This window comes from Caretta caretta, chromosome 17 (assembly GCF_965140235.1).
Source record: "Caretta caretta isolate rCarCar2 chromosome 17, rCarCar1.hap1, whole genome shotgun sequence".
Taxonomy (NCBI): domain Eukaryota; kingdom Metazoa; phylum Chordata; order Testudines; family Cheloniidae; genus Caretta; species Caretta caretta.
In genome coordinates, this window is record NC_134222.1 from 18,156,165 (window position 1) to 18,169,554 (window position 13,390).

At 45.8% G+C, this 13,390-nt stretch overlaps 1 protein-coding gene across 4 annotated transcripts in view; it reads left to right on the forward strand.

The window, feature by feature from the left end:
• The first annotated feature begins 332 nt into the window (after positions 1–332).
• Positions 333–13,390, forward strand: part of DHX33 (DEAH-box helicase 33) — a 28,775-nt gene continuing 15,717 nt past the window's right edge. The window contains exons 1-3 of one of the 4 annotated variants that reach the window (XM_048823715.2): positions 333–636; positions 5,211–5,272; positions 13,225–13,385. Coding sequence is in view for 1 of the 4 variants with exons in the window: in XM_048823712.2 (XP_048679669.2) it covers positions 5,887–6,094; positions 13,225–13,385 (369 nt within the window). In the remaining 3 variants the exon portion in view is untranslated. Of the gene's footprint in view, positions 637–5,210; positions 5,273–5,822; positions 6,095–6,166; positions 6,550–13,224; positions 13,386–13,390 lie in introns of those variants that run through there. The other 3 variants (XM_048823713.2, XM_048823712.2, XM_048823714.2) reach the window with 3 other exon arrangements.

A 13,390-nucleotide genomic window follows, 5' to 3' on the forward strand; every position in this document is an offset into this window, starting at 1 on the left:
ACATGCTTATACATGCAGTAGCAAATGCAAATGTGCATGGATAGTTCTGAAAAATCTAGCTCTTTTTTTTTCAAAGTGGTCAGCAAATTATTCAGACTGCTGTGAAAATTTCCCCATATAATTTAGACTAGTAGCTCTTAGACTGGGATACGCATACCTTTGAGATAGTGAGTGAATAAAATAAAATGTCTTGTGACTGCTTCTTACCTTCTTGCATAATCTGTTGATTTGAGGGAAATGGTAGAAAAGAAGAGAAGGCTAGAGAAAGTTTAACAGATGCCTGCTGCAAACATGAAAGGTCCTTGTTGTGTGTTTTGGTGTTAATAAAAGGTGCCAGTGACAGCCCTGGAGACATGGCAACAATTCTAGGTTTCCTCACCAACATGCCTCAGCCACGACCTGTAGAGAAGAGGGTTATTAATGCTGTGTGCTAAGTACAGTCCCTGAACTCTGCAGAGACTGCCAATGAGAGGGCTGTGAGTGATATGGACATCTAGCCAACAAGAATTGGAGTGACATCAACTCATTTCACATAGGCCGCTGAACAGCTGTCACAGAATGGACCAGCGTACCTGGATTGGATTTGATCTACTGACTTGTCTGAGAGATTTCGTATCCCACTTCTGATCACTGAAGGTATCCATCCATAGTAATCATGAATTTCAAAAATTGAGTGCGGTGTGTGTACTCTGATGTTTTGGTGGGGGCTGATGGTGGGTTGTAGACCTCAAATATCTCAATCAAGTGATTCTCCATGGTCTTCCATGAGCCAGTAACTGCCAGTAAAGCTTCATCTCAATATAACAGGAAACTGGTACAGATGGCAGGGTATCACTAAAAATAAGAATTTGAGTCTTGCAGAAATCTCTTGGTCTAGAAAATGGCTTGGCCTGTGTTTTAAATCCTACTTTTATCCTTTTGAGAGGTAAGAACGTATTGGGGTCTAACTTGGGGGGTTGGGGAGGCGCAATTTGATTAGAGTCATTTTCCTTTTTTTTTTTTTTAATAGAGACTCTTGTTAATCTGAAGGTGGACTGTTAGCAGGCAGGGGTTGGTGCTAAAGGACAATTCTGTAGCGAGGACCGAAATCTGGCTGTTAAAGGGAGGTCTGTTTCTCCCCTCTGTAACAAGAAGCATATGCATGCATTCATAAGGATCAGACCCAGGCTAGTCTATTGAAACTGCTTGCTGCTTTTTCCAGTTATTGACTGTAAATTTGTACTCAAAGTCAAGTTTTAAAGAGCATATTAATAGAAGTGTGGTGCTAGAGGCATCATCAAAAAATAAGATGAGGGAATGACATATAGGCTATCCTGAAATACCTCATGATGTAGCTGTCTTCAGATGCTGTCTAATCTTTATGCCTTGCATCTTCCCATATTTTAATACTTTCAGAAACTTGGACTGTTTGCAGTTGAAGCCACTTATGTTGCTGGGGAGCAAAACCAGTTCCTTAATCTCCAGACCATAGATTTTTATGCAGCTGATGACATTTCAGGGCAGTGAGTTCCATCTTCTGCCACCCAGACCCCTGCCTTCACTTAACATAAAGGGGAGGCAGGCTTGTCAGGCTAAGTACCAGCAAGCTGCAGGCCAGATCAGTGGCTGATGGGCCTACTGCTCCATTAAAGAAGATGTTGAAGTAAATCTGCTTGGGGTATATTGAGATGTGCCTATCATAAAGAAATAGGAAGTATAGGAGGAGACTGCTTGCCTGAGTTATGCGGCTAGAGAGACAGCTGCTGGCTTATTATAGTATAAAATGGCTTTTCATTGCCTGTTGCTTCCTAGCTCTGTTTACTTGTTGCGCTCTTTTCTGGCATTTCTTTTAAATCTCTTTAAGCTTTTTTACATCCATGTGAGGGAAGACATAGATTATATGCTGCTCTCCTTCCCAGAATTTGTCCTGGATGGGTGGGGGGGTAAGGAAGCCATGCCCCATCCCACTCTACACTACAAGGCTCCTGGTCCTGGTTTCTTCCCGACACTATTATTCTGGGACCACCTGTTTCTTCCAGCCTCTGCCTCTGCTGTTCCCTCGGCCTTTGTCTGCTCTGGGACTCCTGGAACAGGGTAGCCTGGCTTCCCAAACTTCCCTCTCTGGCTTCAAATGGTCAGTGTTCCCCGTTGTAGTCATATAATAACCATATACTTTAGAGAGAGACAAATCATGTGTTGAACTAAAAATAGGAAGAAGCCCCCTTTTTTGTGTCTGTCTTAGGTACGTACATGGCTTGAAACGACTGCTAGTCTTTTAAATTTCACCAAAGGCTGAACTACCTCTATCACTTCCATCGGTTCTAGCCGCTAATAATAGTGATGAGAAACTGTAAACAACAGTTTATGACAGGACATACAACCACTTTCAGAGGCAGTAAAATTTTATGAAGGTGGAATGCAGTTAGCCAAACATATAATAACCTTACTCTTGTAGGAAAATGCCAAGCGGTCTTTAATGACTGTAAGTGAACACTGCTTCCCCAAACACCATCCTGTACTATTGGTGAGAGTGCTGTGTGTCAAATGGCCAACAGCATTTTCTACAGCATTCTTCTTTCCTTGAAGATCATTCAAGGAGGGTGGGTGGCTACAGGTGACGAGACAGATTGCATATTCCTAAGACATTTTATAGGCCGGTTAAGTGTTTAACAAATGTGTGAAGAATTTTGGTCATAGTCTAAAAACAAAGCTGCTCATCCTCTGAACCTCTTGTCAAAGTTTAAATGAAGAAAATTATTGTACTTCATAAATTGCATGCATAAAATATTTAATAGTAGCAAGAACCACTACAGAAAACACTTGCTTAGCCAAATTAGATTCCCAATGCATGATAGTGATTGTTCCACATCAGAGCCTTTGTATTATACTTTAGTTTGGAAAGCTGTCTCTTAAACTCTCTTAAGCTTCATCTCATTGAAACCTCAGGCACTCACACTTTATTGAAGTAAATATTCATTACACAAATGGTGTAGGAGATGGTGTGGTGGCTACTGATAAGGAACCAGCCATAGTTATTTTCAGGTGTTTCATTTGTGATTCTAAAATGGTAGCTTTGGTTGAGACTCTCCCACCTTCAGATTCCAAAGTCAGCATTATCCCAAACTGAAGTTGGAGTATTTTTCTAAAACAGCTTGTTATTTTTGTATTCTTTCAGTGCAGCTAGGTAAGCTTATTCGCTGCGGTTTGTTGGGAAGCATGGTAGCAAGCAAGTAAGCAAGACACAGGAAGTAATTCTTCTGTTCTACGCCACGCTGATTAGGCCTCAACTGGAGTATTGTGTTCAGTTCTGGGTGCCACATTTCAGGAAAGATGTGGACAAATTGGAGAAATTTGTTTTGCTCTTCTGTGGACTGATTCGAAGGTTAGAAAACATGACCTATGAGGGAAGATTGAAAAAACTGAGTTTGTTTAGTCTGGAGGAGAGAAGACTTTGGGGGGACATGATAACATAAGTACGTAAACGGTTTTTGCAAGGAAGAGAGAGAAAAATTGTTCTCATTAATCTCTCAGGCTAGGCCAAGAAGCAATGGACTCAAATTGCAGGAAGGGTGGTTTAGGGTGGGCATTAGGAAAAGCTTCCTACCTATTAGGGTAGTTAAGCACTGGAATAAATTGCCTAGGGATGTTGTGGATTCTCTGTCACTGTAGATTTTTAAGAGCGGGTGAGACAAACACCTGTCAGGGATGGTCTAAATAACACTTAGTCCTACCTTGAGTGCAGGGGACTGGATTAGAAGACTTCTCGAATTCCCTTCCAGTGCTGTAATTCTATGGTGACTGCCCAATACTGGTGAAATAATGGAGAGAGGGGACACGTAATTTGCCCATATGTCATGTTATATTTGGGCAAACTCAGAAATAGGACTCCAGAATTCTTATGCTTTAGCTGCTGCTTGTACACTTTTAAAAATAAAAATAAACTGCCCATTCCCCCATGCCGTGTGACACTATTCTTTAAGAAAGTAATTAGTCAATTTGAAGGGGAAGTGAACTGCAGAAGATGATACTGCTAGTATTGAGATATTTAACAGGGCGACGTTATTTCCATTAGGCTAGGTGACTCTGTCCTCGCCGTTAAATTCACTGTCTTTTGCCTTCTTCCCTCTCTGGAGAAAGGAGATAGAAATTTCCACATTTCAGTTGGACCTTCCATCAGAACAGAGAAAAGAAGTGTTAGCCCTGGGCCCGGTCTCCCATGAGGACTTCTGATAGAAATGTTCCCAAAGAATGGTACTGTAGCCACTGAGTTTGAAAAGCGGCAAGTCAAATTTCAGGGCCCTGGGGATGTTCCAGTTGGAAGCAGAAATTGATAAGAGTCTGCCATTTTCTTTGCAGTCTTGTTTATTTATCAGGAAAGGTACAAAGTCCTGCTGCTCCAAATGCAGGAGCAATCAAAACCAAAAAGGGGCAGTTTCTTAGCTTACAGCTTGGAGCCTCTTTAGCCAGCACCAGACCCAAAAGCTCTCTCTAGCTTTTTCCATGGTCTCATTGTGCTCACAAGCTACTGCTTGGCTTCCTCGCTTTTTGCCTCTGCCTCTCTGTTCTGTTCTACCCCACCCCCTGAGAAAAAACAAATAATAGCCAAAAAAAACCCTTCACCCACACAATCCAAAACCCTTGTGTGGGTTCATAACCCTTCCTTTGTCTTGGGGAGAGGGGATGCTGGGGGTGTTGATCAACTCATCCTGACTATTACGTTTATTGCAGGGTACATTCATACCCAGTTTCAAAGAGGTTTGTGATTGCTACCAGTATCTCTCAGCATAACAGTGGGTAGCATAAAAAGGCAGAAACAGTATTTAAAAGGGACATTTAAAGCCTATTTCTTTGGTAAATGTTTGTGTGTTTGATCCACTTTTCAGTGTATTTTTGAATGTGGTGACCATGGACTGTCAAATGCCCTCTGTGGAGGGACACCAGCAGAAACTCTAGGCCTGGGAGCCATTTGGAACTGCTTGGCACATTTTTCATCTGTCTATCTGTATATCTTTTCTAATCCAAGATTTCAGATCGTCTTCATTTTGACTCCTAAGCTTAGATCTCTGTCCTCTTTCCACCTACCCCACCCTCTTTCTTTTGTGCTGGAAAGCTCTGATTTCCCCAGTGCCCCCTGTTGTCCCCTTTTCCATCATCCCTTGTATGGTTGAAGGCTTGAGCGCACACTCCCCAGTGCTCGGTCTCCATGCACTTTTCCTTCTTGCACTCCTCAGGTGGTTGAAGACAAGATGCTGAACACCACCTGAATATGCCTGTGGGTGTGGCAACAGGCTGGGTAAGTGGATGTCCTATTATGGGTTATGTTAGAAGCCTTAAAACCATCCATAGGCATAGGCTTTTATCAGTATAAAGTTGAGATAGCAAAGGTGCGGTGCACACAGGTGAATCTTTACCTGTGTCTGTGTGTTCTACACACACATTCTCACACTTTTATTAACAAGTAGCTGGCAGCCTGGTGGGAAGAGAGGGTAGAGTAAGGGGTTGTCCATAAATTACATTTTCGGTGATTTTTTTCAAGACCTACCCACTCCTTGTAAGAGTGACACAACTACCACAATTAAGGATCCACCCCCTAATACCTTATGTAGCGTATGGACAGCCCCTAACCAGCGGAGCCAGGGTAAGGTCCCCGGGCCAGGCCCACCGTACAGCATGCTCCACCTGTGGGCTGTGGGGACTACAGCTCCCAGCCTGCCCCGCTCTGGGCTAGTGGGGCGCAGGCCGCGGGAGCGGGGCAGGCTGGGAGTTGTAGTCCCGGGCGGGGGGGTGTCGCGGAGCCGGGCGGTAATCCCTGTGCGCGGCCTGCAGCGGTAGCACGTGGGCGAGGGGCGGGGCGGCCGCATGTCCTCCGGGGCGAGCTGATCCCGGCCCGGCCGCGGCCCGGGGGCGATGCCTCAGGGCGGCGAGCTGCCCCCGGCCAAGAGAGTGAAGCTGGCGCCCCCTCCCCGCAGAGCCATGCTGCTGGCGCCGCCCGGAGCCAAGCGCCCGCCGCTGGCTCCCAGCGCCGGGGAGACGCAGCGCAGGAGCCTCCCCATCTTCCAGGCACGGGGGCCGCTGCTCAGCCAGCTCCGGAGCCTGGAGAGCGCCATCCTCATCGGTGAGCGCGGGCCGGGAGCGACCTCTTCCCTGGGGGCAGGACTGGGCGAGACCCGCTGCCCCCTGCGTCCCACGGGCGGGGAGAGACCCCCCCCCCGGCCCGGGGCTGGGAGTGCCCCGTTCTCCGCTCCACCGTGGAGCCCCCCGCAGTCCCCACTCGACCAGGGGGGTCTGCCTACTTCCTCCTCCGCTGGGCTTTCCCTACCCCCCGGCTGTCTCCCAGGGCGCACTCAGCATCCCATTCCCCTGGCAGGAGGAGCCCTTCGTGCCACCCTCGCCTGCCAGGAACGCTCGTGGGCCAGCGAGCCCCATGGAGTAGCCCTATCGCTCGCTCTCCCACCACACCACCGCCACACGCAGACAGGGGCAGACAGTTCTCTTCCTCCCTGGACAGATAAGTAACTTATTCCTCCTCCGCCGGGGAGTCTGGTCCCACAGCTATCGCTGAGACATTGGGTGAGTGAAAAGGGGTGTGGGGGACTCGAGATTGGCCCATAGTTTAGCTTTGTGTAGCAGAGCAGGACAGTAGTGAGGGCACTAGCCTAGGACTTGAGAGTTCTGGGTTCAATTTCCCAGCTCTGTTTCCTATGTGACCTGGGGCTAATCGCTTACTTCCTCCGTGCCTCAGTTTCCCCCATGTAAAAATGGAGTAAATAGCAATGCCCAGCATCACGGGAATGCTTGAAGGATAAACACACTGGAGATTGTGAGATGTTCAGATACTGTGGTGATGTGGGTCATATTAGTACTTTAGAAAGATATAATTAAGTATTTACAAAGTCTATGTGGATTCTTTCTTCAATTCCAAAAGAAACTGCTGTGTCCAAACAAACATTTCCCTACGGTGTTCATAACCCAAACTTTCTGTGCTGGGAAGTGAAGCTGATTGTGTCATGGGAATGCCCAGAGGCCCCACTAGATATGAAGCCCCATTGTAATGGACAGAGTAAAAGACAGTCCTTTTCCCAGAGAGTTTACAGTCTTATTCATTTTTCAGATGGAGAACCACATGAATGTATGACATATAGTGAAAAGCTTTAATCTAAAGTGTTGTTAGTAATTAGGTACAATGTGCCCTTAGTAGTTTGTTCAAACAGATTGTTTGTTCATAATATATGGTGTCTGACTTTGAGTGTTTTTTTTTTTTAATTGAAGTGAAGATATATTTACCATTGAAATAAACTGATATTGGAGGCCAGGGCATAGGCAGTTGTGAGCCAGATCTGATGCTGTAGCCGCCAGCATGAATGCTGGACACAAACCCCAGGAAAGGCACAGCACTAACAAGTCCAGGGCAGTTCTCCCTACTTTTCATGAGGCTTGGAACAGCCAAGCACCCAAGATTCTCAGTTAAGACTCGCAGTGACTTAATTGTATGGGGAAAGCCAGGAATTTTATTGCTGCTTTCTATCCCTCCCTTAATCCCTTTCGTACTACTCAAAGAGTAGTTATAATGGTTCACAGTCAAGCTGGAAGGGCATATTGGGTGGACAGGGATCTGTCCTAGGTCTGGTTCTATTCAGTATCTTCATAAATGATTTGGACAGTGGCATAGAGATGACACTTAAAAAGTTTGCGGACAGTACCAAGCTGGAAGGGGTTGCAAGTGCTTTGGACCACAGGATTAGAATTTAAAATGATGTTAACAAACTGGAGAAATAGTCTAAAATAAACAGGATGAAATTTCAATAAGGAGAAATGCAAAGTACTACACGTAGGAATAATCAGCTGCACAAATACACAATGGGAAATGACTGCCTGGGAAGGAATACTGCAGAAAAAGGGTGTGGGAGCTATAGTGGGTCACACACTAAATATGAATCAACAATGTAATACTGTTGCAAAAACAAAAGCAAACATCATTCTGGGATGTATTAGCAAAGGGGTGGGCAAACTTTTTGGCCTAAAGGCCACATTGGGGTTGCAAAACTGTATGGAGGGCCGGGTAGGGAAGGCTGTGCCTCCCCAAACAGCCTGGCCCCCGCCCCCTATCTGACCCCTCCCACTTCCTGCCGCCTAGCTGCCCTCCTCAGAACCCCTGACCCATCCAACCCCCCCTGCTCCTTGTCCCCTGACTGCCCCCTCCCGGCACTCTCCGCCTCTAACTGCCCCCCAGGGCCCCATCCCCTACTCCTTGTCCCCTATCCACACTCCCGCCCCTGACAGGCTCCCAGGGACTCCCATGCTTATCCAGCCCCCCTGCTCCCAGTCCCCTATCCACACCCCCGCCCCCTGACAGGCCCCCCGGGACTCCCACGCTTATCCAACCCCCTGGCCGTTCCACGTCCCCTGACCGCCCCCCCCCCAAACCTCTGCCCCATCCAACCGCCCCTTGCTCCCAGTCCCCTGACTGCCCCCCGGAACCCCCTGCCCCTTATCCAGCCCCCCAGCCCCCTTACCATGCTGCTCAGAGCAGCATGTCTGGCCAGAGCCAGACAAGCTGCCGCGCTGTCCTGCAGGAGTGCGCAACCCCGCCGCCCAGAGCGCTGCCCTCGTGGCTGCAGAGGAGGGGAGACAGCGGAGGAGGGGCTGGGGGTAGCCTCCCCTGGGAGTTGCTGAAAGGCTGGGCAGGACAGGCCTGCGGGCTGTAGTTTGCCCACCTCTGTATTAGCAGGAATGTTGATAAGAAGCAGTTCTTCTATTCTACTCCGCACTGATAAGATCTCAACTGGAGAAGTGTGTCCAGTTCTGGGCACCATACTTAGGGAAAGATGTGGACAAACTGGAGAAAGTCCAGAGGGGAGTAACAAAAATGATTAAAGGTCTAGAAAACATGACCTGTGAGGAAAGATTGAAAAAATTGGGTTTGTTTAGTCTGGAGAAGAGAAGACTGAGAGGGGACCTAATAAGCCTTCAAGTATGTAAAGGGTTGTTATACAGAAGAGCATAATAAATTGTTCTCCTTAACCACTGAGGACTGGACAAGAAGTAATAGGTTTAAATTGCAGCCAAGTAGATCTTTAATTAGACATTAGGGAAAACTTCGTAACTGTAAAGGTAGTTAAATACTGGAACAGATTACCTAGGGAGGCTGTGGAATCTCTGTCACTGGAGGTTTTTAAGAATGGGTTAAACAAACACCTGTCAGGATGGTCTAGATAATACTTAATCCTACCTCAGTGCAGGGAACTGACCTAGGTGGCTTCATGAGCTTCCTTCCAGTCCTGCATTTCTATGATCCTATCGTTCCACCCCATCCCACCCCGGCCAAAAAAATCCAAAAATGTAAAAACCATCTGTTCCCTAGGTAAAAGCACCTTCTTAGTTGAATTTTCAGAAGTGTTCACTAATGATTCCTCTGTTTTTATAAGCCCAGCTTGAGACACCTTATGTGTGACTTTTAAGAGCTGAAGAGTCGCAGATCCCATTGACTCCAGCTGGAAATATGGGGGCTCAGCACTTGTTAAAATTAGGCATGAAGTGCCTCAAATTTCACACATGCAATCAGCGAACACTTCAAAAAAGTGTTGACCACAATAATTTTCTAGTCAAGGAATGCACAGTACTTTTCTCATTTCCCTTCAGTAGTTGTATGGTTTGCATTATCACTTCCTAAATATGTATTACAATATGCCACTTGAAGGTTCTGCAGCTGAGGAGTGTGGTAAATAGTTGCTCCCTCTGCCCCAGTCTGTAGCTGGGCAGTTTACATTTGGCTTTCTACTTCCCATCCGTCTAGGAATCACAATCGTATCACACAATCATGTTACTTCTGAACTTCTTGTCATTCTTCTGATTCCTTCTTCCTTTCCTCCGCTCCCACATTGCCCTCACCCTGCTGACTTCTGAGCCCTGTTGCATGTGTCAAAGTGTAACCATGAAAAAGAAAATAGAGGATATATCTCTGCAGAAATGTGGTTTTAGTGCAGAATACACATGATGCGAGCCCCTCAATATGTGCATTTCTAGTCACCGCTCTTCATGAAGAATTACATTGCAAAAGAGTTTTCTCTGGCAGCGCGGCATCATATTCTTTATGGCCACTAATTACATAGTTAGTGGATGTGGGCTTTTCATGTCAACCAGCCTTCCTTAGGATAGTAATACTGCTGCAGTAGCATGGCTGAACAAAAATGATCTCTTAATGGTGACTTTGATTGAAGTGAGAGTATCCTCCTCCGTGAGTATCTTGGGAAAGGGGCAGGAGGTGGAAGTCATTAGTTAGTTGGAAGTTCTTTGGGGCAAGGACCATCTCTGTTCAGTGTGTGTTTGTACAGTGCCTAGCACAGTGGGATCCTGGACCATGACTGGGGCTCCTGGTGCTACTGCAATACAAATAATAATCAGACTGTCAGGGGCAAGTAGTAAATATTTGAAAATTTGTTTTTAAAAAGCCGTTTTGGTGGTTCTGTCATCTTAGATAGATGTCCTTGCAAAATCATCACAAAAATTTACACAGCATAGACACAGTCTACTCTCTTATCTCACCAGGTGATACAAGCTTATACATAGTCTGTGAAACAAGTTTATTAACTACAGAAAACTAAATGTCAGAACTGGTTACAAGAAAAAAAAAAAGTAAAAGTAAAACACAACTAATGCCTAACTTAATAAGCTAAGTGAATTCAAAACAAAGGTCTTTCTCACCACAGTCTTATTGGCTGAATTTCTTTCAGTCAGGGTCTCTCCCCAAGTCCAATGTTTCTTCCTTTGTTCTTGAGGTGATGTGGATAGAGAGAAAGAAGAGAGAACATGGGACATCTACTCTACTTTCTTGCAGTTCTTCTCTTCTTTGTGAGTCATCTCCAGCTAAGGTTCAGGAGACAGAAAGTCTGTGTGGATGGAAAGAAACCCCAAGATATATCTTTGTCAGGATGTAGATTATTTTTCCCCACGCCCTCTTTCATGCCAAGGAATGACCACTTAACCAGGTGATGGCTTATGTGACCTTGTTGACACCTGGCTGAGGTATTGGCTAGTCTTTTGTTTCTGGAGAACTAGTTTGACTGCTCTCCAGGTGTTGAATCTCTCTTAGGCTTTGTCCACTACACAGCTTTTAGTGACACAGCCGTGTTGCTAAAAGTTGGGCAGTGTAAACGCTGTTTGTTGGCACTTTTGCCAACAAAATACTTCCACCCACTACAGCGGAGTTTGCATTGTTGACAGGAGAGCGCTCCTGCTGATAACGAGCCATTTACACTGCAACTTGCTGCTGCAAAACTTTTGTCTTTCGGGGGGGGGGGGGGGGAGGCGGAGGCTTTCTTAAGCACTATTGTTCAATTGGCAGTGTAGACAAAGCCCCAGTAACATCATACAGTAGAATCTTGTAACTTTACATACAATGTTGCCACACATATTTTATCAGGACAATAATGATCAGTAAATTATCAGTTTTCAAATGACATCTCACAAGACATATTTTTATACGAAATTTATCATAGTCTTGTAAAAGGGGTGAACATAGGGGTACAGCACAAACTAGCACTGTGTGCTGGTTGAAACCATACCAGACTCAACAGCGGCCAAGACCTAATAGGTGAGGAGGCTGCAGAGCTGGGGGTGTCTCCTCCAGTTTTTTCCGCTCCCTAAAGAAGGGATATATTTGGTTCAGGCCCTGGTGTATTGGAAGCTACTTGGTTCTTGTGAAAGGTGTCCTATTCTCTACTGTCAGTGTTTTACAAGAGTCAAGAAGAATACGCCCTTTCCCCCCCCCATGCACCTGTAACATGTTCAGAGTCCTTTGTGAGGAGGAATCCCTGTTGGTGGCCACTAGAAAGCTGAAGCGCTACGAATTACCTTATTGTTCTTTGTTTGAATTTAAAAGTATTTTTCCCCAAATAAAGGTACTAAAAACAGACTCATAAGAACCAATAAAATTGCAGGGGAATGAAATTGGCATTAATGTTAGTTTCCTGCTCTTTGTTGCTCCTGAGACTTGAAATAGTTCCAAATTCATGTTCTCTGAAGCATTGTGCCTGGTTCCAACTTGTATCTGTCCCAAGCAATGAAAGCATTTTGTCGTCGGTGCTGTAATAGGTACAAGCAGATCCAGTAACTCAGTGCTAGTACAAAGCCCTGTTTTTATCACTGTTCTATGTTTCTGGTTCATAAGACTGATTGTGCCCTATGTAGTAAGCGATGGTTGCCACTTTCATTACAGCTGACTGTGTAGTGGCAGAATTGGGAGCGTGGGTGGGTTAAAGGGATGGCATTTTTGGGTAGCCCTCTGTGTGGTGCTGAAAGAACAGCTCCTGTCTGTGTGTCTCAGTTTCTTGGCCCAGTGTTCTTGTTTGCTAAATATGAATTGCAAGCAAAACAAAAATCCATCTACTTCAGAAGTATTTGCCCAGCAACGATTAAGTTGGGGCATAAGCCAATGGAGAGGAATTATTTGGTGTGGTAGGTGGACATATAACTAGAAATAGTGGGAAGAAATTAAGACAGGAAATTCCTAGGCTGAATATCAGAGAAAACTGACATTTCCAGCTCGAATAGTCACCCCTGGCAGATTGTGGAAGCTCTGTTACCTGGAATTTTTAAGACTAAACTGCACAAAACACTAAGAAGCCTATTGTAGGAGCCAGTCCTGCAGTGGCAGGGAGGTGGACTGGATGACTGAATGGGTCTCTTCAGTCTCTTGCTCCCAGGATTTTATGGGAGCATAACTTCAAAAGCTTTGAAATGCAGGCCACATACTAGTGCCATATATACTGAAAAGAAACTACTTATCTGAGCCTCACGAGCCAGCTCCATGCTCCGGCAGGGGCTTCCTAGGAAGGTGTGATCCATCTAGGGGTCTGAGTGCGGTGTGATGCTGGGGGAACCTAAAAAGGAATAATCGTAGGCTTTGTGCTGTGCTGAGTGTTCTTGGGAGCTCTTCTGTAGCGTACAGAACTCTGCTTCTATTTACTTGTGGTTTGCCTTTAAAATTCTGTACCAGGGACCAACCATGGGGAATGAGATGAGCGTTATCAAGTGAAGTGGTGTATCTAGTGGTTAGAGCGGGGGTACTTGGGTTCTGTTCCCATAGGCTAAATCACCCTAATTCTTTCTTCCTCAGCTTTCCCATTGGCAAAATGGGAACAACACCTGCCTCACGGAGGGATGAGACTTAATTAACAAATGTTTGCAAAATGGCTTGAGAGCCTCTCATTAGAGATGCAAATGTCTGTTCCATTTGTTGCTCTATAGGGGAAACAGGCTCAGGGAAGACGACTCAGATCCCACAATACCTCTATGAAGCAGGAATCGGCCGCCAAGGCATCATTGCGGTGACCCAGCCTCGTAGAGTAGCTGCTATATCCTTAGCTACTAGAGTTTCGGATGAGAAGAAAACAGAGCTGGGGAAACTGGTACG